The sequence below is a fragment of the Rhipicephalus microplus genome, chromosome 4 (assembly GCF_043290135.1).
Source record: "Rhipicephalus microplus isolate Deutch F79 chromosome 4, USDA_Rmic, whole genome shotgun sequence".
NCBI lineage: Eukaryota > Metazoa > Arthropoda > Arachnida > Ixodida > Ixodidae > Rhipicephalus > Rhipicephalus microplus.
Genome location: NC_134703.1, coordinates 34,117,814 through 34,144,043, shown reverse-complemented (window position 1 = coordinate 34,144,043; position 26,230 = coordinate 34,117,814). Strand labels below are relative to the sequence as shown.

The 26,230-nt window shown below is 47.2% G+C and overlaps 2 protein-coding genes and 1 pseudogene across 6 annotated transcripts in view; 1 reads left to right on the top strand and 2 right to left on the bottom strand.

Annotated features, from left to right (window-relative positions):
• Positions 1-9,196, top strand: part of YME1L (ATP-dependent zinc metalloprotease YME1L) — a 50,130-nt gene extending 40,934 nt beyond the window's left edge. For 2 of the 4 annotated variants that reach the window (XM_075892510.1, XM_075892509.1), the window contains exon 19: positions 5,220-5,356. In XM_075892510.1, coding sequence (XP_075748625.1) covers positions 5,220-5,310 — 91 coding nt within the window. In that variant the 3' untranslated portion in view covers positions 5,311-5,356. Of the gene's footprint in view, positions 1-5,219; positions 5,357-6,064; positions 6,336-9,059 lie in introns of those variants that run through there. The other 2 variants (XM_037422725.2, XM_075892511.1) reach the window with 2 other exon arrangements.
• Positions 106-2,022, bottom strand: LOC119171865 (uncharacterized; annotated as a pseudogene).
• Positions 4,049-25,892, bottom strand: qless (decaprenyl diphosphate synthase subunit 1 qless). 2 transcript variants are annotated; one of them, XM_037422726.2, is made up of 10 exons: positions 25,724-25,892; positions 7,619-7,819; positions 6,626-6,759; positions 6,424-6,562; positions 6,200-6,289; positions 5,810-5,941; positions 5,447-5,527; positions 5,269-5,382; positions 4,855-4,935; positions 4,049-4,796 (listed from the first exon to the last, which is right to left on the bottom strand). In XM_037422726.2, the coding sequence occupies exons 1-10, from the start codon at positions 25,856-25,858 to the stop codon at positions 4,656-4,658; spliced, it is 1,248 nt and encodes a 415-aa protein (XP_037278623.2). In that variant the 5' UTR covers positions 25,859-25,892; the 3' UTR covers positions 4,049-4,655. The 2 variants fall into 2 exon arrangements, with proteins under 2 accessions (XP_037278623.2, XP_075748627.1); XM_075892512.1 differs by lacking the exon at positions 25,724-25,892 and adding an exon at positions 25,094-25,116.
• Positions 25,893-26,230: the final 338 nt, after the last annotated feature.

Genomic DNA, 26,230 nt, shown 5'->3' with positions numbered 1-26,230 from the left:
ATTCTGCGATTCCAGATAGAGAAGTCTACGAAATTCCATGGCAACTCTAAACATGCAAAATTCTGTGACAATAATGAACAAATGCAAGAAGGCACACGTAACAACTTATTTATTACACTTTCAGGCTCTCAACATGCCTGCAATAATTAAAATTGGAGAAAGCTGTTGTGGCACAGCATCAGATGGTGCTTGGTGCTCTCTTCACTCAGAGAGTGACGCTTGTGGGAGACAATGTCACCATAGCGACTAAATGATCTCTCTGCATCAACAGAGTTGATTGATATCGCCAAGTATTTCAAGGTGATTGATGAAAGGGTTGGAGTAAGCTGCTCCATCCCTGCCCAGAAAGCCAGAATATCGAAGTCTGCTCCTGAATTTTGTTGCTTGGACACAAATGGAGCCAGGTCCCTGTCACTGGTCTTCAGTTCTTGTGCAGTCTTCAGGTAAATCTGCCATTCGGCAGCTAGAGCAAGTGATTCTTCTGCAAGCTGAGGCACGCCCGTCAACTCTGTCCTCTTCTGTGGAAGACACCAAGCTTGCAGAGGATCCAAGCACTTAACCTAACATCCTTGAAGAATTGCCACGTATTGGACTTCTCCAAGTATACCTGTGCTTTGTTAGCCGCTTTGGTCATTGGAGCCTTCATCTTGCTTTCAATTTGATTGGCCTCATTATGTGCAACATTTTCCCTCTTCAGCTGTGTTGCAAAATCCTCCTTTGAAGCTGCTTTAAGGTACACCCAAAGCGTAAACAATGTATTGTACGCTTTGTGGCAGGCTACGCGCTGACCTTCTGCTGCTTTCAGCAAGCTGGAAACTTTTTCCCCAAATACCGCAATGCACCGCATCTGTACCTGAGCTCAGTCGAGTCTTCACTAAGCAGTTTCAGAAGAGAATCAACACACGCTGCTTCACCATACTTCTGGTGGACTTGCTGAAGCAATGAAGGATAGTGCTCGAAGTAGGCAGAATGTTGTTCCACAGCCTCAATCCATGAATTCCACCTGCATTGGACAGGTGCTGGCGGTGCTTTGGCACACTGAACTCCGAACTGTTCCAGATGCGATTTGTAGAAAGCTCTTTTTCTACTCGACAGGCGGAAGGCCTTCTTCATACAAGCGACAAACTTGTTCACTAAGGGAAAATATGCCTGCTGTGTGCTGCCAACAATATTCACTGTATGGGCTACACACGTAATATGAACAGCACCTTCACAAAGTGGCTTTATGCACTCCTTAAAGGACTTCACCATGTAAGTGGTGTTATCGCTAACAAAGCCCGATACATCTTCAAATTCAACTCCATACCTCATGAGTATTCTTGTCACGATGCGTCTAATGACGGATGAGTTCATTTCATCCACGAATTTCACTTCCTCGAGTACAGGTTGTAGTGCAGCATTCGTCGTTCTGGCCGACTGAACGAACAACACGTTCACAACCGATTTTTATCGGTCGTCGGTGGTTTCGTCTATAATTACAGAAACTGTGGTGCCTTGAAACATAGCTATCAAATTTGCCTCGTGCTTCTCAAACAATTCTGGAAGTCGTCGGCGGAGCGCGTTAGATCCAGGCACCGATCCACCATTCCGAACGTGTGTCTGCAGAAACATTCTCAGTTTCGGATTGTCTGCCTTCTCAAGGGGAATATTTGCGGATATTAATGCCTCCAGGAACTTGAGCACAGCATCGTTCCTCACTTCACTAGCCGTGATTGCAGATTCCAGCGTTTGCAGTCTACTTTGCTTCCTCGGCGCTCCTGAACCTCCGGCTCCATCTTCCGATGGTTCTTCGCCGCTTTTTCGCTTAGAGGAGTCCCTTGTTCCGACATTCTTGCGATAATTGCTTTCGATGTGCTCGTCAATAGTTGATTTGCGGCGATGGTTAACTTCTCTTGTGCAAGCCCGGAAAAAAAGCACACCTCCATCTTCGTAAAGCTCGGCGTGCATGTATTCTCGAGCGCGTTCCTTGGCAGTCTTTTTACTTAAATGTGACCCTTAAGGCGCCATGTCTATTCACGCATCGATCTTCAACCAAAGCTAGGGTGGCTAGAACGACCAAAACAAACGAGAACAAGGCACACAGCATATGTGCAGTCGCAAAAGAGAGTACGTTGGATCGATAGCTGACTACGGCTACTTAAGTTAAGCCTTGTTATCAGTGGTGGCTTAAATTTTTCCTACTACTAAAAGACGATAAAGCAACATGAATATTTTTTCTATTAACTAATAAAGTATACGAGCACATTGATTCGCCGACATTTAACACGAACTTTTTTTTTTCTTTTGTGGGAAAAAAAAGAGTACAAAGAGATTGCCTCCGCGTTTCCATTGAGTACAAAACCGGAACCGCCTTCGCGACAGCGCGTTGCAAGCAAGGAGGGTGGTTGCGAGCATGGTTGCAAGTTCGTCACACAGCCCCGTTTCGCGCTATGCCAGTCATATCTGTTCTCAAAGAAGTGCCTCGCCTATTTTATAATCAAAGCTCATACCAAAAACAAGTTATTACACACGCTACAGCGATGTCGATTCTTTATTGCGCACACGAAAACCCGTTAGCTGGCATTGCAAACAAATGACTTTTCGCATTCCCGCGAAGAAAAAAAACGTAATTCTGCGATTTTTCACGGAATTGTCCGTTTTTCATATTTCCGCAGAAACACGTCAATTCCGTGATTTTTCGCAGAATCGTGGAAAGCTAGGGGCCTAAGTGATGACACGAGATTTATGGGAAACATCGCATGTATATTTTTTTTAAAAATTTTGAAGAAATCTGAATAAATGGCAAGTGCCAGTCAAGGTATGCAATAATATGTAGTTTTTAAAATGTCAAACATTCCATATGCCATTTCGGGAACAACTATTTCTTAAGCTTGAGAAAGTCTAGTAAATCGGCATGCTAAAATAATATGGAACGAGAAGTTGGTGCAATAAAGCACGCAGCTGTTTCGAATCTAGCCAACCTAAAGTTGTGTACGAGATTTACCAAGGAGCCCATGTCGGTTTGGGATTTCATTCACAAAAATTTACATGCCATAGCTGTTGTTCAAATGGGTGCTAAACATTCATTAATTTATTGCATACAGTTTATGCTACCAAATCGTTTGCAATATGCTGATGTGTTTCATATTTGTCTCAATTTAGGTAAAATGTGCCCAGAATAAGGCATACAGCTCATATACATTGTGCATCAGAAATATTTGAATATTTCAAAGCAGCGCACAGATATACATGTTACGCATAAACATTGAAGAGATTTAAGAATTGTGAACGAGTAGCCACCCACTCTCGTTTGTCGATCACCTCATCACCAAGCAAGCAGACCTATCGTTTTTTTTTTTTTGCCATAGGATTATTGGCTTTGTGTGGTTACCATTGTGACTCGCGATGGACACTGCCATAAGGTTTGCGTCTATGTGTTTACTACATATGAGGTTTATGGTGTTTGTTGCAAAAGGTTTATTACTAATGAATCATATATAATTGAAAGAGGGAAAAGATGTAAGATACACAAGGTGGTGGTGAACTGCATCCAGCCTTTTTTTCTGGTAATATACTGGTTCTGGTAATATACTTTCAGATTATTCCTTTTTGCCACATTACAGGGCTGTGTAGTGTAGCTTTTTTAGGTATCTGAATTAAGCGCAAACTAAATCATTGATGCATGGTTCAGCGATGTTATAAGCTATGCACCTTGTCCTTTTTTTTTCTGCTTGGCTTGCATTTTTCTATTAGACACCATCCAGCAAAAAAAAAAAAAAAAAAAAAAGTCTTGTCCGAAAGAAATTTTTCAATGATGCAAAATGCGAGCGTGCATTCAAGTTGGGACAAATCGATTTTGCCAGGGAACGGCTTTTGAGGTTTTTAACTAAAAGGCAATTTTATGATCGGCACAGCCCAAGTGGAGTGCCCCTTGTACAGTGCAGACTGCAAGCGCTAGATGCAAGCCATTCATAGGTTCTGTTGACAGAAAGGGGTTGCGGTGAAAAATGTAAAAGGATTTTTCAAGAGCTGTGTAATGCGAGTTAACTTGCCTAAGGAACACAGAGTCTGATGACATTGTTAGTGTTTATTTGTTGCGTTAGTGTTCTATTAAAAACGAATGCATAACAATTCTGTAACAATCCTCTTTACCCCTGATTTTCAACTGCTGCAGTAGGCTTTAATATGCCCAACTATAGGTTTCCCAAAATGTCATACTCATATGTACAGGTTACTTTTTAACATCGTTATTAAATTAGTATGTATACTCTGCAAGGACATTCAACCAACATAAGATAAATAATGCACAATATTATGTGTAACAGATTGGTGAAGCTTTTCCATACAATAGTAATTTGTCATTGCAATTATACTTTCTTAGTTGCACTGTTTTGTTTTTTCATCTCACACCCAAGCTCATTACTTTTATGTACATGTCTTTATACAACTATGCTATCTCTTTCCTGGGATAAGGATTAGGTCATGCAAACAAAAGGTGACATTATATAAGCTTTCGTTGTATATGCGCAGTTCATTCGCACAATCTTTTTTTTTCTTTTCAAGCACGCCATCACATTCGTGGAAATCACTGTCGCATTTCTCCATGATTGTCTGATAAAATTTGTGAAACTGCTCTTGTCCAAGGCTACCGGTAGGCTCCGTTTGTATGTACATGGTCACTTCTTGCGGTTCAGCACTTTCTCGGTGATGCCGATGAGTGCCTGCTTCTCTGGCGATTCGACCCATGGCGTCAGGTGCCGCACAGCTTCGCTGCAGTGCTTCTGCGCCAGCAGCCGTGTGTGCTGTAGGCCGTCACTCTGGGAAGAGAAGACGTGTAGCGTTAGTACCGAGACAACCGAGAGTGTGCCCGCTTACCTTCAGAACAGCCTCATAAGCCCTCTCCACATCTCCGGGCTCAGAGAAGCGCCGCATTATCATAGCATTCAGCTCGGGGTACTGCAAACAAAAAACAAGCCAGAGTGCTTTAATCATAAGCACAGAGAAACTCCATGTATAGACTTGCCGATCGTAGCACTCCCTGTACTTAGAAGAACAATCTAATAAATGGATTTTTTATTTATTTATTTTTTGCATGGTGTTGTGACAGCCCAACCTGTAAGCAACTCTACCTTTCTCAAAAGTACTTCCTGTAATTCTTGCTGCAGTAGGTTCACAGTGACTGCAACGTTGGTGTGTCAGTTTTCTATTGTCGACGGGCACATCTAGATTTTTGTATGCAGTTTCACTGCTGGAGTAGTCAAAGAGCTGTGGCAGCAAGCGGCAGCATACCTTGTCGCACGCAAACAGGACGGGTGCGGTGGCAAGACCTAGCCTGAGGTCAGCAGCAGCAGGCTTTCCAAGGTCAGATTGACTGGAGACAAAGTCTAGGAGGTCGTCAACCAACTGAAAGTCAATGCACAAGACGTCAGTGAATTTGCACATTTAAGTGTGACTGACAGCAGCTCACCTGAAATGCAATGCCAACATTCCTGCCGTACTGGTAGGCTGCTTCCTGTATTTCGTGATCTCCACCTCCAAGTATGGATACCTAGGGCATAAAACATTATCCCTCCATGAAAGGCTGGACATATGGGAATGTTATAATTGAACTAGTATGTGTGTTTGGATTGGAAAAATGAACCTTGCTTCATAGCAAAAGTTATTACAAATGTGGTCAATAATATAATGGTACTCCTCTTGTGATGTTTTGTGCCTGACCCAAACTTATGCAATGTCCCAAAAAGACTTGATTCAACATTAAACAATTTCTTAGTGTCCCATGACGAGTTTTAACCATGATTCTATGAACGATGCAGAAATGAGTACTCACAGATTTGCAGGCGAAGGCAATAAGGCTGGCAGTCTTCTTAAATGTCTTTTGTATGTAATGAGAGAATCTTTCTCCCTCATCCTCTTTGGAACCCAGCTGCATGAACTCTCCTTGAACTAAGTCCACAAGAACCTGCCAGGACAACCAAATGGAGGATTTTATGCAGCTGTTTGCCTCTGTACACCCATCCCTTAAAGATTCGGGAGAACCCGATCGCTGCCTGTACTGATTCTTTTACACCTGTAATCTTTGCAGGCATTGGAAGCAGTAAGAAGGGGATCACTCGGGAAAAAAAAAAAAGAAGCATGTTTACAAGGCTTGCAGCACTTGTTTCTTGTACACGCACAATTGTAAAATATTTGTTGTCGGATAATGGGTAAAAATACTTGCCTGAGACAGGAAACTGTTGACATCATTGCTCCCAATCTTGGCAAGCAGCTGCGCCGTTCGGGAGAGCACAAAGTCGCCCGCTAGAATCGCCTACAAAAACATATTTTCTGTGTCATAAAGTGCTTATCCACGAAGACATGCGTGTTCTGTTTGTGTTCATTGCTTTTACATGCAAACAACAGGGCTGATAACAGCACTATGCAAAGTGATGAATTTGTCCTTGCCTTTTTCTGTCCCCATAACACATTGACACTGGGCTTTCCTCGTCTTGTGTCTGAGGTGTCGATGACATCGTCATGGACAAGACTGGCGGTGTGGATCATTTCGCACAATAATGCCACTTTCTTTTGGAAATCTAGAAGCCTGCGCACATGACAAACTGTGACTTGACCTGAAACACTCAATTGCTTGGCACAGTTTACTTACACATTTCTATTGTGCACGTGAATATTGACAGCCCGGGCCATCAAGGTGCAGATCATGGGGCGAAATGCTTTTCCTTGGCCATCAAAGTAGTAGCTGGCAATTTCATTGAGCTGAGGCTTTGACACCCACAGCTCCTGCATCAAGAAAAAATAAGACTTTGAATAGTTGCTGAAAAAGGGGCCCTCTTGGCACTTTTTCAAGTATTCAGTTATTTTAGTAATAGGGAATAGGGCAAAATAGAATATACTCATGGCGGCCAGTGTGAACAAAACAAGAGGCCATACCCAGGTGTACGTCGTCTCTATAGTTTTATTTGCACCGACTACTCTGAACGAGTTTGTTATTGCGTAATGGCACGAGATATACTTAGTGCATGTCAAGGCACCGGATGTTATTAAATTTAGTATTTCTTAATTTCTCAAAGGAAACTGCAACACTGCCAGCTGCATGGAGTGAGCGCGTTCGCCCCGACTACTCATGGCATTAATGACGAAATCAAGCACTTTCCTGCAAAAAGGGTACATTGCAGAAAGTCGTGGCATATCGAAAGGGGAGCAAATGGTGTTTTGTTCTACTCTCATGTGCTTCTTCAACGAATGCCAAGGAGATGGAGGCAGTGACAAAATGATCGTTACAACAACTTGTTGTAGCAATTACACTCGCAGAAATGCTCGATAAAGTAGAATGAGGAATGACTGCCGCTGTAGTTACGGGGCATTACGGGGAAGGACTGCCGCCGTAATGGTTGAGCGTAGGACACTTTAAAGGAAAGTTCCACGTTCGGTCCGTGCCAGTGGCAAGTATCAAGTTTTTATTTCTTTGTCCACTTTCATTGCTTTTCATTTATGCCATAATGAGGCCCCTATATCTTACCCAGCTTCATTGGATTGTAACAACACACAGTACTGAAAGTTATGATGGCAGCTTCTTTTTGTTCTGTCTCTAATGCTGTTCGTCTAATGAGGCATGACCAGGCGTAGAGTGGTTGTGTACCTTTTTAATGGCATCGTAGATGTCGGCCAGGTCCTGCTTGGACAGCTCGAATGGGTCTGTGCTGGTCTCAGGCAGGCTGCCTGGCTGCTGAACGAGGGGCGCCTGAGACCAGGGGGCCGCCCTCATGAACGTCCGACAGGCACCATGCCTGCATCTGCAGCAGCTCGCTTGGCAACCACCAAGGGGGTGCAGTCTCCTGTCCTGCGTCGCAACACAATTTTCATGCTTATTATTATTATGTACTTTTTTTTGGGATTTGGATTTTTTGGATGCACTTGATGAAGAGGGGCACATAAGTGTTTTATGTTTGAGCCTTGCTGCGTCCTTGTCTTCATCAAGGATGTCCACAAACCAGCATGCAATTTTAACTAACCCAAGAAACGAGACTACTGACTCCCTTTTGTTTTAGCCATAAGTGGTACGTGCGTTCATTTTGGCCTCGGGAATTTTCGTACCTGCTGGCTCCTTAAAGAGGCCCAGCAACATTTTTTGAGTATGGTCAGATAACTCTGCAAATCATTAGTCGAAAGTTTCGAGAACACATAAGCCAGAACATTCTGGCACAGCATGCGGCCTGGAATTTGGGATTCTTAAAGTCGGCTGGAAGTTGCTCCCAAATGATGCTATATACACCAATGACTGTTCCATCGAAAAATGTACGACCATTAACCGACTTAAGCATCACGAGCTATGCAGTTGCTGCAGTCGCCGCGACGTGCCCGCGAATGTGCTCACCATCACCTGCACGTGAAAAAAAAAAAAAAATGAAAAAGGAAAAGTGCATCACGTGCTCCCTTTTAAAACTTGCCCCCTCTGCATCGCTTCTAGCGCACTTGCTGGTATAAGAGAAAAAGTGCTTAAAGCACGCAGCCATTACATGTCGCTCTTACTTGACAGCTTTTAGAAAGTTTTTTCGGCAGTTGATTCGCGAGTAAAAAAAAAACTCAGCCTTTCGATCATTATTTTGAAAAGCGTTTCACCGCCCCTTTAAGAAGGCCAAAACTTTTCATTTCTTTTTTCTTCCAAATGGGTTTGAGGAACTTTCACAAAAACCGGCGCTTTTCAACAGTAGCATCTTTGTAAGCAAAAATGCATTGACGTCAACATTCACTTGCCCCGTACACCTTCTTGATCTGCAATGGATGGTTCCATCAGCTAATACAACCTGATGAAGTGACAGGAATAACGCTAGCAAGGATTGCTTAGCAAAACTATATTGCACTTGGCATGGAAAAATGGATTTATTCGCATGTTCTCTTTAATAAAATGGGCCTCGTATCCAAATCTGCTTATCTATGCTGAAAGTGACATCAAGTGAGCTAGAATAGTGGATACGCAACAGGTATCAAAAAGATGCAATGTGATGTTGGTTCTTTGGGTTACCTTTAAGAGCAAGAACAGCGGTGCCCCTATAACATGACTAATCTTTCTTCACTTCTAGCGTACAGAATACATGGGACTTAAAGAAAGAAGAGCTGGACTTGTTCTTGCCAGCCGCCTTCTTCAGCTAAAAGAACATGGACTTTCGGCGGCTTAATAAAACAATGCTGCATAAGCAGAGTAGGTGATTATACAAAACTGTGCTTTGAATCCTATATGAAGAGAAAGTTTGTCATTGCGATCATGCCGAATGTGAGGTGCTTGTAATGTTGTTCTTGTTTGAAAATGTGTGCGTACGACTATTTGTCACAAACTAAAAAATTTCTTTGGTGGGTGACAATGCATTTATCATACAGCAATATTCAGACTGAAAGGGGTTGGCGTAATCTAAAACGTCAATATTATACACAACTGCACTTTATTAACTGAGCAATTAATGTAGATGTACGGCATGATTCGCACCACCAGTGCGACACTGTGGAATGCAACCTGAAGACGTAGTAGGTTGTGAATCACAATTGCTTAAGCCACTTACGATAATAAACATTCCAGTGGTGCATTACAGGACTGAATAAAATGCAACCCTTTCATTTCAGTCAGATTTGTGGGAAAACGTTATGTTATGGCCTTAGAGAACAGCGAAACTTGCATTATCACCAAGCTTTGCGCCAGTGCTTGGGCATGGCAAAAGCTGCATCAAAAGCAGACGTTTGACTTGTGAACATGCTCTGTTAGCACATGTTCAGGGGCTAGTACAGTGGTGCATTGTTAAAAAAAAAAAAGGTTTGGACAGAAAAACGCAGCATAGCATTGACAGAGGTGGGCAGGTGTCTTAATTTCAGTTTATGGTGTGCTGCGCTTTTTTTTTTTGGCTCAATCTGCATATTTTTTGCAAGATTATGTGGACCACTAAATGGGACTTCAAGGATTAGTATGGAACAGGCATTTCGGGGTCCCCAAAATGCTATTTGAACAATTAGCGTAGACCTGGCATTCTAAAGACTTGAGTGGACGACAAAGCAGTGGGAGAATGCTCTGCTCAGCTACTACACAAGACGATCAGGTCTCAATCATGAGGTGGCAGAAGCAACCGCTAAAGATTTTCTGTACAGGTAACCGTTTTCCATGAATTTTTCTTTTGCGGGGTGTTTAAGTGTAAAAAAGATAACGTTGGCATCTAGTGGTCAATGTGAAGTGTAAATACTTTAGTATCACCCAAAAAAGTTAAAGCATGAAAAACTTTCGAAGGGTGTCAGAACTCTCAACTCCCCCCCCCCCCCCCCTAGTTTTAGCTTTGGAAGAAACCATTTGCATTAATTTCAATGAAAGGTTTGTTCTTCCTAGCTTTTTTTTTTGTACTTCTAGTCGTCCTCGCTGTGGGGTTGGTTACAACAAAACGACTGTGAGCCACTTCCCCAACGATGGATCGCCAGCGAAACTTTCTACCTGACACTAAAACAAGGCTGATTGACGGGAAAGCCCAATGATGATGCCTGCACTTGAATAGAAAATGTCTGTCGTACATAAATGCCGTGTGAATTTTCAACGCGAGCCGCATGCTACCTGACGCATCGTCGTCGTTTTGGCGACATTCGTTCCTGGCTTGCCGCATGCACTTGTGCTCCGTTCATTTTTTTAACGGACCGCTGGCGGGTGTTTCATTGACGCATGGGTCAAATACGCGGAACTGTAGCCGTCCACCGCTTCTTCGCCGATGAAGAATTTGACCGCGGAGAACGTGGCACGCTTTACTGACGCGCGCCTACCGAGCCGGAAAATACGGCACGTAACGTGGACGGCGTCGGTTTCCTGCACGAGTCACGACGTCGTCGAGGTCAGCCCCAAGCTTTTGTTCCGTGCTGCTGGCCTCGACGCGGTCAATTTTTTTTCTTTCCCAAAAGCGTTATCGCGAGGATCATGCGAATGGCCTCTTCAGAATTCGGCCAATTATAACGAGCTTTAGGGTATATCTCTTTCACCCCTTCCACCCACGTTAGACATTTGCCTTTTACCGTGATTAATCGCAGCGCAACACTCGGCCAAGAGAGACTGAATGTGACGTCACAAAGTCCCGAGCATTCTTTGCTTACTTTGGTCGCTTTGCTATACTAAGTCGTTTTGTTTCCAAAAACACTACGTAGGCAGGACTTAGAAGTGTGGCAGCTTGGGCTAGTTGGTATGGCATGACGATAGTTATAGCGTGAGAACAAAACGACGACACAGAGACGCGACACAGGACGCCGTTTACATCATGACGTCACGGCGAACTGGTGCGGGAGCTCGCCGACGGCGTCGCCCCTGTTGCATTTTCTTACCAAGCGCAAGAGCGGTGCGCTTTCGAGTACACTGCACTTTCGGCATTGTGAAGTTTTCAACACGAGCATAATAGCCTTTCTCGCTGTTTCACGCGCATGGAGGAGGACGTTCCCGCGTCGGCTTCTTCCTCCAACGCGGCGGCCTCTATTTTTCTCGGCCGAATCGCGCTGGCCGGGTCGATGTCCGCGAGTGACCTTGGCTGAAACGGAATGCGGCGTCCCGGAAGCTTTGTTCCTTTTTTTTTATTCGAGGCCCCGCTTTCGCCGGCCGCTGTGTTTCGCCCACTTTCGGCGCGTGTACTTTCCCGTAGACGCAAGGGGAAGCTCGGCGACCGGTTCTCGGTCTCGTTAGTTTGGTCAGCGTGTCAGTAGACTTCCGTCCGGAAGAAGGAGCTTAAACCATCGCCGAACGAAGTTCCCCCCCATCAAGTGTGCGATGCCCCGCTTCCGGATGACGTGAACAAGAAGCTGCCAAATAGAACAGGTTCCAGCGTAGAGGTGCGCCTCGAGGCCAGTGTGGTCGCGTGAAGCGCGGCAGGTAGTCGAAACTACGTGACTTACTCATCGCGATACCCTCGAAAGATGGCGTCTCCCGTGGTGCATCTAACTGGACGTCTTCTATCATGGGTTGGCACGCAGCTCGACCTGTCTGTAGCCTTCTCAAACGTTTACGCGTTGAACAGGAAAAGCGCTGCTCACTTGATATCAGGAGTGCACCGTCCTCAAAAGCGGGGCACTGGTCGTCTTATGGCACGTTGAGTGATCTCGAGCGAGTTGAAGAAAACCGGTAAACGGGGCTTGCGCGCTCTAGCCGACGTTTGAACCAGTGAACTTGTCTTCCTCAAGGCTGGAACTTTTTCCCACTTGGGGAAAATTCTGTATTGCAGGCTTCCATCATGCCCTCGCTGCCGTTTCTTGGGATCTGCAGTGTGTTGTAATCGCCAGAAAAAGCTTCACCTACTTGGTCACGCACGCAAACAGCTAAGCGCGAAGAACACAGAAGGCCAACCCGACTTGCTACCCTACACGAAGAAGGAATAGAGAACATGAGCGTTCACGCCTAGCATTTTCTTTTTTGCTTATTGGGAATGTTGCAGGATGTTAATGTACAGCACCACAAAAACACTGCCGCTCAGCCGGTATAAGCCACCAGTTTATTTGCAGAAAAATAAGTATACGTCCGCACAGAGGCAGATGTGCATAAGTTACTGAGGGTTGAATCGAAAAACGAAACAGCAGCTGGCTCTTCGGCAGTGCAACTCTTGGTCGCAGCTAGCCGTCATTTGAGAGGCGTATTAATTTGGAATGTCCCGTGTTCGCATTACCGCGTACAGTGGCCAACAGTTGAGGCACTATACGAGCATTCATAGGTCATTGGGTGAATTACGTGCTTTAGACGCCGCTGCAGATATGTACGTAGGCGGCGCCACTCCTCCTTTACACTGTATAGACTATTTTCGGCATTGTAGCGATTTTTTTTTTGTTTTTTGCACCCGGGGAGGTGAAGTTGTTAACATGTGCCCGCGACTGATCAGTAAGTATACTCTTTGGTTAAGCAGCGAGCGTTTTACTGTCAATTGAGTGCTTCGATCGTTGACATGCACTAGAACGGAGTACGTCTTTCGCATGACGGCGGCCATCGCGAGAATGAAAACAGCAACGTTTCTTTGCATATATAGGCAGCGCTCGAGTGGCACATTGCGGTCACCGTTTTAACGCTTAGTTAGAACTAGAATACTGTAGCTTTGCGCCATCGAGAAAGGAGTGGGCGAATAGAAGGGTACTGAACGGTTAATACGTGTTTTTTTTTTTAGAAGCGAAGCTCCTTAAGGCGTGGGCTGTGCGTCCCCTGTATGTAGCCACCTCTCGTTCAGTTCTAAGTATTACGCTAGCCACCGCCCGATCTAAAGGGTACAGCCATATCCATCCGTCTATCCGTCCGTCCGTCCGTCCAAAAGATGCAAGATGTTATAAACTAGACGGCGGTACGTGTAGTTGATTATGAAAGATGCGAGGTGTTATAAAATAGGAATGATGCCACATATGGCGCGCGTCATCGTTCGATATAGTGCGGCGACGTACGCTAGGGGGAGCGTTGCAATAAAATCGAGTGGGCAAAATGTACGGAGGATTCGTGGTTTACCAGGTTTACCTCCGGAGCTTCGCCCACTCATCATTCACTTCGTGGATACGGCGGCATTTTTTTTTGGGGGGGGGGGGGGGATAAGGCTTCGTTGCAGGGCACCCCCTTTGCTCCGTTGGTCGAGTCCAAAAGACAACCTGCTTCACATTGCACGAACCGATGTTTCATATATAGTGGAAAATGAAGCGCTCTGACGTGTAAGGAAATGACTGAAATTCGCAAGTTACCCGAAGAACAAACGCGAACCACGGGTGTTGAATGACAATTTAGTTGGAATCGCATTGATTCCGAGCGTCACAGCTTTGCCTTCAGCCTCCCCCTCATTAACCGACATGTGGCGCCTCGGAATTTGCGGAAAACCATAAGCGGGTATCTTGTGACGTAAATATGTTCGACGTAGTTGAAAGCGCTCGTTTAACCCATGCGTGTAGCGAGTCGGCGCTAAACTACTCAAAGTCAGCGGCAAACGAGCTATTAATAAACCCCTTTTCACTAAAAAAAAACGAAAAAAAAACGCGAAAAGCAATTGCGGGAAAAAAGGAAGACTAAATCCGCTTATTACATGCGGCACGGGCAACTTTCCTTCGTGAGCACAGTTCGATAAAATGCGTGTATGACGGCTATCATCGCGGAGTGGCTGGTGTAAAATACTGGTAGCTAAATTAACTTTTACCTAGTGGTCATCGAAGATGCCACCGATTGGGACAAGCGGAAACTGGCGCATCTTCCGAGGTTGAATGGTTAGTCAGCACAAGGTCCCTTTTAAGAAAGGCTAACGAAGATACTATACTCTCAACAGATATATATCCAAGCACCTGTACGTTCACAGTGCACTGCCCTCTTCCTAATAATTTTGCTCGCCTAGACATCATTGCACACTTGGTCGCTGAGGTGTTAATACACATTTCATCTACTTTAATTAGCGTGTGACACCTTAAGCGCTAATTATCACATGCTCCTGCTACATTAACATCGTACTCCTCGACGCTGTCGGCACGCTTTGCCTGTGGATGCTTAAACGTCACGCAAAATGTGTCCAATGATTGCGGTAAGGGCGTTCCACTCTGATCGAAGACACTTGTTTGCATAAGAAGTCGGCGCTGTATTTCTGAAGCCTGTTTCTTTTTCTTTTTGCAAAAAATGACGAAATACTACGGGGTCTTATCCAACGAATTCCATTGGGAGGTGACCCAACATATGTCGCCGGATGTATATATATATATATTTTTCCGAGTTCCTGACCAGCTCGTTTACATTCCTGCTTTCTTGCTGCAGAGCTGAGTTGTTTTGAAGCGCGAGTACATTTTTACTCGACGCCCGCTCATTTTGCAGAGGACGCTCGGGTCCAACTCCGATTAGGTCGTTTGGCAAAAAACGTTGGGAAACACTGCCGAAAACAAGAAAGAGAAGCGTTATACGAGTCAAGATACAGAACATTCCTGTACCTGCATCTAAAATTAGCGCATGAGAACGGGCTAGCGATGCGAACATGGGCTATGGAAAGATGAGGAGAATGGAGTGGCGAAAGCGATGTATATTAATGCAGTTTGTAACGCGCGTTCTTTCATTCTGCCGGCATCGAACCAGTAACGACCGAACCGACGCTTTCTTTCGGTTACAGAGCGGCGCACCTAGACTAACCAACGCCACCTAGACTACTAGGTGGCGTTGGTTGAGGGCGCGCTGTTCGCGATATTTCAGTAGTAATCGTCATTCGTGTCCGATTTTTTTTTTTGCGGGTGCACGCACACCATCCATTTACAAGATGCCAACAATATAGCCTAAGACGTACTTAAGGCCAATTTGGAAGTCTGTGCTGCAACTGAGCACAACACTAACATCTCGCGACATCGGCACAAACCTATAGTTTCAATGTAAGCAACCATTCTCATTAAATATTGTGTCAACAATCGCCTACGTCTGTAGTCCGTGTTGGCTGCCACGCACGTTATACGTATATTCTCACGTGCCGCTCGCGTGCTCGTGAGGCCTCGCTCGTAGCTGCTGGGGTGCCTAGAATGTCGCTGCATTGCGTGCTCACGTGGCCAGGAAAAAAAGAAATAACTATATAAAAGGTGGCCCCGCCCTGTAACCAGCAATAAACGAAGCCGCAAGTACGATTCGCCGCCCGCAAGTACGAAGACTAGGCAAATGTGTGAACTACTCATTCCCACGGTCGCTGAACGATCGCAGCGTCCCCTCTAGTTAATTTTAGGAAACTAAATTTGTGTGTGCTCAGAGCCACACACACACACACACAAAAAAAAAAAGCCTCCAAGTAATCAAACTCCGCGGGTTCCAGCAAACGAGATTTGCAGCCGCGATAAGTCGGCCCACTGATTTCAAAAAGAAACAATATGCAAAAATTTTTTGTGCCAGTTAAGGCGAAGCCGTTTGTCTGCCCTCGTCGTTCTCTTCGCGCTTTCCCATACCATAAGAGACTGTTGGCTGTACATGTACATTGAAAGAAGAAGCTTGATTGACATGTGGGGTTTAATGTCCCAAAACCACCATATGATTACGAGAGACGCCGTAGTGGAGGGCTCCGGAAATTTCGACCACCTCAGGGGTTCTTTAACGTGCGCCCAAATCTGAGCACACGGGCCTACAACATTTCCGCCTCCATCGGAAATGCAGCCGCCGCAGCCGGGATTCGAACCCTTGAAATAAGAGGCGGACAGCAGCTTGTCGGCTCTCCCTTTTGTGCTCATCAGTTTTAGCGCTTCTCCCACTTTTCCATACCAACCTGCATTTTAGGTCGTCACGGGAAGAAAATAAGGCACCTTTAGCGGAGGAGTTACAGCAAACCATGTTGCCTAGGAACATGCGCGCATACACACACAACACGTGCACACAACCGCTGAAGGATTGCGTTTCTTGCTGTGGGCCGTCCAACAGACGGTCTTACGCAAGTCACATGGGCACAGCCACTTCGTGTGGTTGAACGAATGTTTTCTTACTTTTGTACGCGGCGAAGTCTCGAGTAAGACGACGACCCAACAGTTTACACGCAAACATTGATTGCTGGCGGGCCACTTGCTACACAGAGAGCGTGGAACTGCGCGTCCAGGCGGGACATAAAACAGATAAACACGCATACATAACGCTGCGTATGTATAGCTTTCTGTACCGTCTGGGCGCGCAGTTCGACGATCAGTTTTCACGAGTCTGCCGTATCGTTTAGAAACTTTAAACGGCAAGTCCAACACGGCGACACCGTAAGCAAAGTGTAAGAAAACATATCCACAGACGCAATCTGATATTCGCGGAAAGATGCTGTCCGACACTGACTCCGCTGCAGCCTTCAACATGACGCATTTGGCGACGCCACACACATATTCGACAAGGAAATCGCTGGGATATTTTTGGCTCCGATATCGAGGTCATGGGTGCGATTGCACTGGCCTAGTTTCGGCGGTTGATAGTACGGTGACGCGGCGGAACATGCACAGCAGATGAGCTACGTATACTAAACTATACGCGGCTGGTAGTTTTCAGGAACAAAAAATAAAATAAAACGTTGACATGGCGCACGGCTAAGCGCTCAGAAGGACGCTCGACAAATGTCCTCAAAAGCTATAAGCATACCAGTCCAGAAGGTACACGATCGTGGTGTGCAATGTCGCACAAAAATATGACGCACGTGCACGGAGACTATTCCGTCCGACCGGACGCAGCCTCTTCAAACGTTTATGAACAATATTGATCTGTACCAGTCTAGTCCTTCATCACGGACGCTAAAGCGGCACATTACATCAGTTCAGAGAGAATTCACTCAAAAAAAGTAAATGAAGGTCAAGGTTTCATTTTTTAATTTCGCGCCATACTCCAGCACGTGACCGTCAGTGGGACTTCACGAATAACAAGTCTTCGTGCGAATTCTGTGCTCCTTGATTCGACAAAATTTTCTACTACGCTAGGACATACCGGTTCCTCGGAACACGGTCGAAACACTTCTCACCTATAGTGAAACCAACGAACAATGCAGCCAAGAAAGTTCTATAGGGGACGTCATTTGTGGTCTTTCAACTGTAGCGTACCGATTATGATACAAATGGGGAGAAGTTAAGAGTGGACGAACGGACAAGTCGCCACCGGTAATGACCCAACCTACAACGTCCGGATAAACGCGTCCCCTTCTCCCGGCGACATTATCGGGTGCGTGAATCGAAGCACGACGACCTTCCAGCAGTGCTCGTAGCCATGACGGCGAGGGCGTTCCATGATTCGCACGTTCCAGGTTCGATTCCCATCGGCGGCAAAATCAGTACAGCCATAATGAATATGTACATTATGGTCAGTACCAGCGCACAAACTCACGGGACGAAGCGAAGAGACACAAACAGGCCCAACTATCAGTCCTGCTTCCAGCGCTTGTTTGCGTCTCTTCTCTCCGTCCCACGAGTTTGTGCGCTGGTACTGCCCATAATGTATCACCAACTATCAGTCCTGCTTCAATATATACAGTACAAAATACCATGCCTTCCTTGGGTGCATAGTCCGGTGGCTTGATTAGGCCTCGATTCAACCCCCTCCGTTCGATCATTCTCACCGATAGACGATTGCGTCACGCCGTGATAACGTCCGGCGTGGTGGTGCGGGTATATTTCCCATCGCCACCCGCATTTTCCTTTAGCGCGTTTTCTGTGGGGAGCCTTCATACGTACAACACGCCTGCAGCCCGGTTTTTGGCGGGAGTGTATGAAGGCTCGCTCCCCGACCATGCGCCTTCTAACGGCAAGTGTAGTACTTTCGGCAGTGCGAAATTGGAACTTACTCGCACGAGAAATCCCGTTCTCTTTAGCGTTGTTCTTTAAGGACGCAGTGAAGAGCATTGCAGACAGCGTTAGTAGAGTGTACCAGACACTAGATTCAGTATACACTCTTACACATGACGTCACGACCGTCCCTCCGTGTAAGCGTACCGTAGCCGTACCCAGCTATCGCCTCGGCTTGCTTCGTGCTGTGTCGCTCGCACACTCGTCGACTCGAAGCGTCTTGGGAGCTTTTGCGACTCCCTGAGACGCTCGCGCGGCACATTACTACGTTAATCGGGTCAACGCGCGCTCGAAACGCGGTAAATGTGGGAAATGTGCGACGGTGTCAACGGACCTGCAAGGGAACGTCGGCAACAACCTCGTCTTACTGCTCGAGGATCGTGACCCGGCTACAAAAGGGGTTTATTTCACGCAACTTGCTGGTTGACTGCGTCGCCGCTCGCGATCGACTCCGCGACTGGCCCCCACACGGGTGTCGTTTCTGTGTAGTATTGTCACGCTGTATTACGACGCGCGCTGTACCCGAGTGTCGGTGCCCAATCGGGATTCCTACGAAGGAAATTCGTGCCGTTCTTTCGCCGCGTCCCGGAAGCTCAAAAATATAAAAAATTCTTTCCCTAATTAAGAAAACGAGGTCGAGTGAAGCTTGGCATCCCTGATCATTCCCTTCTATCGCAATGCTCCCACCTTACTTCCTCCTTCTCGGGCGCAACACTCTGCCGGATGACTTCACTTTTTATTCCAGCTACACCAGTGCTTCTTTAGCTGAAATTATAGGCGCTTCCTCGACAAGAGTCACTTCTTCCTTCCCTCCTCGAGGTAAAGCGCATCCTACAACCTCTTCTGTACTGGCGCACGTCTCAACGCGAGAGTCGCAGGTGACGTTGTCCTCAAAACGCAAAGCGCTGTTTATATGCCCAGATTTCTGATCAGTATGGCGTGAGAGGCATTGGACGGTGACACAAGACATGTTTGCAGAGCTGAAATGCACTCGGCACTAATTTCGCCAAACTGAAATGCGTTAGCGCTAGGCTTTGGGGCACTTCGGCGGGGGACGTGAAAACGTTCGCTCAAGTCGCATTTTACTGTACACGAGAACAGCCACTACAGTACAAATTCGATAGTCGAGACTGTTTCTCGTTGTTGCGATAGTCTTTACTGTCACGGTGCAATGTATGAGTAAAGTGACCTCAGCTGAAACTATACGCTTTGTGGAAAGTTGTTTGTTACTGCGTCGTCGTGCTTTAGGCGGAATGTTTAGTATTCACAGATGAACGAACACCGCTACTGGGTTGCGTAGACTACGGAAAGTCATGCGGGCGCCGGCAGAGTTTTGTTTCGAGGCAGCGGGGGGGGGGGGGGGGGGGTACGCCCCTTTCTGAAGTGGAGGCTGGGCAGGCAGACGTGGTCGAACGTCAGTTTGGGCTTTGTATGGTAAAATAATAATGAAAAGGGTCAGAGATACGATCTCTCCAGTGTTGTAGACTAGCAAGAAGAGACAAGAATAAAGCTAACGAGGAATATCTGCGTACGACACCGTGCTCTTAGCAATGAAGGCAGCAAACTGCGAAAATGAAGACCAAAACAAAAGCGTTCAATTATACAGTTCAAGAGAAATGCGCGCCCGAAGGCCACGTTAATAGGCAGCACCAGTGTTGGCGCGCCTGGCAGTCGGAGCCAGGCGCGCTAGGTATTTAGCTCAATGACGAACAAGCACCTAGCCAACGCACGAAAACAAATCTCAGACTAAATACGGATGGTCTGCATTTCCCAAATAGTGACCCTGAAAAGAAATGTGGACCATCACCGATTTCTTCCAGCACTAAAATGTGGAAAAGTATCTGATTAAATAGAAGTAGCATGCGATAAAGCGGAAAAATCGGCATAATTTCAAAGTCGGTAGCCTATTGTTTTCAGCCCCAACGCCATGTTTTACGCCAACAGATTTATTCGATTTATTTTCCTAGCACTGCAATCGATTGGAGTAATCCATTATTGCCTTTCGGCGCATTACTACCCCCCCCCCCTTTTTTTTTTGCGACCCTGTTTGGACCTGTGCAAGGTATTCAGCATCCAGCAACTGGGCCGAGGACGCCTAAGTGTTTGACGGGGTGCCGATATGAGATGGAATCTGCACACAAAGGCAGTGTAAACATTCTTTGAAGAGGCCATTCGTTCTAGCATAGAGATATTGCCATTGCCTCCACGACTGCTGGCACCTCCACCGAGTCGAGCTCCGCTTTTTTTTTTTTTTTTATGGAAACGAAGATTCTCCGAGGCCCGTGCACGTTTAGGAACACCAGATAGTCAAAATTTGAGTGTTGGCGTGGTCGAGCACGAGGTGGTGATACACACACACACGGTAGCCTGTTTTTGGAGCTCTCTGAAAGCGAAACTGAGATTGGTTGGTAATGAGGAGCCTGTAAGTAATTGTCGCGCTGCAAAAAACGACCTGCCCTGTTGTGACTGGTAGTCCCCAGAAAAAAAAAAAGAGGGTAAAATTTCGATGATTGATTTGTGGGGTTTAACGTCCCAAAACCACCATTTGATTATGAGAGACGCCGAGGGTAAAACTTCAGTATCCCGGTCTTTAATGGAATGAGAAGCGCGAAGTTTTAAAATTAGTAAACTGTAACCGAAACCTGATCTACGATAAACTGGGAGTGCTGTCGAGAAAGCTTCCGATGTTCTCTGCCGGGGCTCAGTTTGGTGGCCGAAAGTCGCAACGAAAAGAAGCGGCGACCGCCGGAACTGGACCATAACCCAAATAAAAAAATTCACTATTGCGGCCGTGAATAAAAGTGTGTCAGATAAAGAATGGCCCATTTCCTTCCGAGGCACGAAACGCGGCCGTCCGCACGAGCTGTTGAACTGCACGGTCATCACCATCGCCACTCCCACTGTTCTTTGAAAAGAGGATACCGACACGTTTTTGAGGCGACACAAAAGGGACTTTTCGTTGTTTTTTTGTTTCCTTGACATGGACGTTAACGCCGTCCACACACCGGATTCAAAGAACAGCATATTTTAGTTTGACACAAGACGCTCACGACGGAGGAAGCTGTCAGCTAGGGCTTAAGACCGGAACCTGCCCAAGCTTACATTTTCCCAATAAAATGCGCGCAACAGGATACCTTGGGCGCTACACAAGTACCTGCCGGCCATCCACAGTCAGCCTCTCATTGAACAAACAACTGTGCAGCGGTGGGAGGAGTGGCTGGCCAGCGATAGCCTTCACGATCAGATCGGTTTGATGGACAGGGCACGCAGGGTGGTCTGTGGCGCCCTGGACGGAGGGCAGCCAACAGATGCGACTTGCCGACCAAGCTGGCACAATGGTGGTGTTGTCCAGTTCCCGCGGCCATGTTCATCTAGCTGTGCCCCGGTCAATGAAAGGTCCGTGCACACTGCAACCAGCCCGCGGCCGCAGATCGTCGCAGGACGATCTGCGGGCGCCTGCCCTCAACCAATTACTCGTTTCCACTGGACAGAAACACTTCTCCGGGGCGCCGCATTCCAAAGGCGCCGCACAGGTGTCACATGCCTGCCGTTGATGCTGCCGACCGAGCGCAGGAAAGTGTCCAGACGCGTTTTGTAGGCGACAACGCGTCGAAAGGTCTAGAGTCACTAACTTTAGAACGTTCCTTGTCGCAGCGCCAGACACCATCCTTTCCAAACGGTACGCCCCGCTGCCGCACCTTCGAAAGACACGATCGGCCGTGCCGACCACGTGACAGCAGGTTGCCACTTACACCTCTTGACCCAAGCGAGTTCTATGCTCGGCTCATTAATGACCCGAACGTGGCGAGATCGAATCCCGGCCGAGGTGGCCGCATAAAGGCGAAATAGAAGCCCGCGTACAGGTCCACTTCCCAGGTGGTCAATATTTCCGGAGCCCTCCACAGCGGCGTCCCTCATAATCGTATCGCGGCCTTCAGACACAAGACCCCAACAATTATTATCGCGTGCATACAAAACCCTGTGTGAATAGCTGCACGGCAAGTGTTGGCACGTCCCGCCACGTAGAAGCGAGGCCACCTTTGCGTGCGCAGCGAGGATGATCTAATCTAGGACCCCTTTCGTGTTGGCACTCCATCTTCCTAGCGCTGCTTTGCCTATAGCGGTTGTCTCGGAACCTTCGTACTACTGCCAATACTTATCTACTCGCTTGTAAGATAAAAAGCTGCCCAAAACGCCGACATCGTATCGTATCAAACTGTCAAGTGCACGGATGATGATGCTGACAGTTTCGTGTGACGAACGTCCGCAAACATAGCTGCAGATTTCGCTGTCAAACAAACAAAAAGGGGGGGGGGGAGGGAGGGGAAGGAGGCGTGCATGAATTTAGTCGAAAGCTTTCGTGCATTGCAGGCGATCTATTTCCGCCTTGGCTTCTTTCTTAGAGCTTCAGCAATGTCAGGAGCTAAGCTAGACAAACTATTTCCACGCTTACGCGTGACGTCACTACGGTCGCCATATTAAGGTACCAGCTAGTTGAGACGAGCGTGCGCTTCCTTGGCTTAGGCGTTAACGCCTTGCTTTCAAGACGCAAAGGTCCCACGTTCCATTTCTGCACCGCCGCGGTGGTCTAGTGGCTAAGGTACTCGGCTGCTGACCCGCAAGTGGCGGGATCGAATCCCGGCTGCGGCGGCTGCATTTCCGATGGAGGCGGAAATGTAGGCCCGTGTGCTCAGATTTGGGTGCACGCACGTTAAAGAACCCCAGGTGCTCGAAATTTCCGGAGCCCTCCACTACGGCGTCTCTCAATCATATGGTGGTTTTGGGACGTTAAACACCACATATCAATCAACTCTTGCTCGACCGCGCGGAGCAAGGAACGGTGACATCTGAATAGTGCTGGTGCATTTTCAGATGGTGTTCCCCCTTGGCGCGGTTGGCGAACAGAAAAAAGTGGGGAAAGCACAAAATAACGCCAGGGGTGAACAACTCTGTCGTCTCTTTGCACTGGCGCTCAAATGCGATAAGTCATGGCGGCAACCATCTTTGGGAACCCAGCGCAGAGAACCTGCCTCTGACGCCACGTGCAAGTGAGAACTTCGTTTACGTTAGAACCATAGGCGTGTGGACTAAGCAGAGAGAAGGGGCCATGCTAATCGTTCGAGGGGCGTCATGACTGACCCCACACACTTACAAAGTCACATTTGTCCCGGCATGAGTCTGTAAAACCGCAAAATCAACGAGGGTCACCGAAGAGTGGACACAACACGCTCATGCTGTCATGTTTCACTACTACATGCCCGCATGCCATCACACCAGTTAACACGCTAATGGGATCTAGAATCTATTATACGGAAACATATCGGTACTTCCCGAGTTTGCTGTGCCATTTCCGCCCCTTGGGCACATTTCAAAATTATTCAAGCTGACTATCCAGGTGAAAGCTTTCGTTCTCATATATATATAATCGCTCACTGGGTCCAGCAGTCCTTCCTTAGAAACTGTACACACAGGGATGACAATAATAGACCAAGGTGCTATCGCTCTCTACAAGACATGCACATGACGTACTCTGGCCGATACAAAACAAAACGCACCTGGCTATTTTGAAAATACGATTTTTTTTTCGTGCCTGCAACGGTCCTTGATGGACAGGATAGTCCAGGCCAGCGCCATAAAGCCAACAACGTGGTCACTTACCACAGACGACAAACGGCTAAGGCTGTGCGTTTCTGATCGGGTGACAGTTTACGTTACCTAGTCATAATAATTAACTCTACGGAGTGAAGTGGTAATTCCACTTTGATTTTAGCCACCAGACAGACAAACCTCATGGTTATTTTTACCGGCGTAAGCCCCATATCGCCTTCACTGTCCCTAGGCCCCAATGCTTTGAAGAAGTCAATCACATTGCCTAGAACGGCAGGGTGAAGCTTCTTACATAAATGTGTCATGTTCAGCCGTTCCCTATTCATTTCGACACGCACAGCATAACGTCCCTGTCCCTTCTTGGATCGATCCGCTGTACTCCCGCCATGACCTCTGGAGTACTATCAGCCAGGGTAAGGAACTCTGGCACCCTTGCGTGCAAGTCAGGGCCTGTTGCGAGTGCACAGTAGTCCTGAAAGGCATTTGTGGTACTTGGCTGGAATGTGGTGGGGTGAGCAAACACTGAACGATAAAAGCGTTCCGTTAACTAAAGCTGCTTTTGTCGGGAAACATGTTTTCAAGTAAAACAAAAAAATTGCCTACTTCAGCGGTGCTAATATTTATCGTTCACATTTATCAAGGATAGCTTAAGAGAAAGCCTTCAAATGCTATCGCTATGTCTGCATTAGTCGCGATTTTTCATTACGCCAAGTCGAGCGCCAAATCACAAATGCGTTCGGCAAGACTGTCACCGATGACTGTTCTGATCAAGCAATCTCTCTTCGACCATCAGTCACTGTCAAGGGAAACGAGGATGAAAGTCCAAGGTCGAGCATCCATCACGGCTGTTGCCAAACTCGGTGGGCTGGCATATACATTGAGACATAACTAGATGCGGACCAGGCGAAGACGGGCGCTTACGTTTCTTCGACATCCTTTTCTCGTGCGCTATAATTTTGTTACGCCAGGCAGTACCGACTACATCAACTCTCTGCCTCTTAATCTATGACAAGTTTTCAATAAATAAAAAACTACGCAGACTGCTGCTCTGCGCCACGACGTTGTAAACACGACTCTGCTATTCGGTGAAAGAATGAGATAGATTGCACCTACACTGAACGGTAAATAAGTGAATCTGCAGGGGATGGCACGAACCGTTAATTGACGGGTTCAACGAACAGGAGCACAACAAAGCGCTCGCGAAATATCGGACTTGCAAAGAATGCACAAAGCAAATAAAAAAGTGACCCACGTGTTCACCGATAGTGCGCCCTGAACTGCAGGGAAGGGAGACAAATGACACGTTTCTCGAAACGGGCCTTCTTCCTGCACGGTGACCCGATTGCAGCCAGTCCTTTCGGAGGCAACAAATGCCGCGGGTGACCTTAGCCGACTGGCGTCGAACGAACCACACGTTTTTTCAACGCGGCCGAAAGATCTTTCTTTTTGTTTTCGACCGGGCCGTAAACAGCGATCCGCGAACATGTTGACAGCGGGATGATGTGGATTGGCTGAGCGTGGCTTGCGCCGAGTCGCTCCAAATGGGAGCTTAAAACCGTGCTTGAAACGCAAGGTCAGGGAGCCCCCCGAACTGCGTCAGGGCAGCAGACACGCAGCCCTACTTACATGAATTAACCTGCTAGGCGCATCACTTGCAGCTCGCTCGCGTTCTCTCGTAAATGGCTCCCCTGGAAACGCGTTACAGGCATTCGAGACTTACTTGTAATGTTGCGCGAACAGGTCTACGGGGCCGCGATGAACACGCATAAGTCACATGCACTGTGAACGATTCGAAGGAGGTGAAACCACAAGAGCAGACGACGTCGAAAGGTAGGCCTAGCCTTCGATGCAAGAAGAAAGCCTTCCGGCGGGTCACTCCTACCTGCCGGAGAGCAAACGACGAAGCATGATGCCACCGCACGCTGTGGGAACTCAGTCTTGGCAGGCGCAAACACTTGGCACAAGTGCCGAGCTTGTCCACAAACGCGGTTAACTTCGCAGCTGACCCTGCAGCCATAGCGGCTTTACGAGGACTGGCTTGAAAAAGTATCGGCTGCCCTCACTAGTAGCGCGCCGCGCTGAAAGGCTCCGCCATCTCGCGGCCTCCGCAGGAAGCAGCTGGCGCGCTGGCGGCGCTGTCGCGGTTTTTGAAGCCCGCTTTTTCCTGTTCCTGATTTGCGATCAAGTAAAAGTGGCATCGGCGCTCGCTTGGCCGATGCGTGTCACGCCAAATAAAGCCGATAATCGCTTTTTGCTTCCAACCAGTCTGCGCACTTAACGTCTTCCTCGCTTCCCGGGAAAAATCCTACGCGCGCTGACGTCACTAAACGACGAGTCTCTCGCACAATTGGCAAAAGTTTCGTAAATGTTTTCTTTTCAGCGCACGTAA

Bases quoted from the DNA above. Each gene is read 5' to 3' on its own strand.
- qless (XM_037422726.2), bottom strand. From the start codon at position 25,858: ATGGCTGCAGGGTCAGCTGCGAAGTTAACCGCGTTTGTGGACAAGCTC. The intron at 7,820-25,723 runs GTAGGAGTGACC...GTTGCGACGCAG, and splicing joins CGTCGTTTGCTCTCCGGCAG to GACAGGAGACTGCACCCCCT. The intron at 4,797-4,854 runs GTAAGCGGGCAC...TTCTCTTCCCAG, and splicing joins CTTATGAGGCTGTTCTGAAG to AGTGACGGCCTACAGCACAC.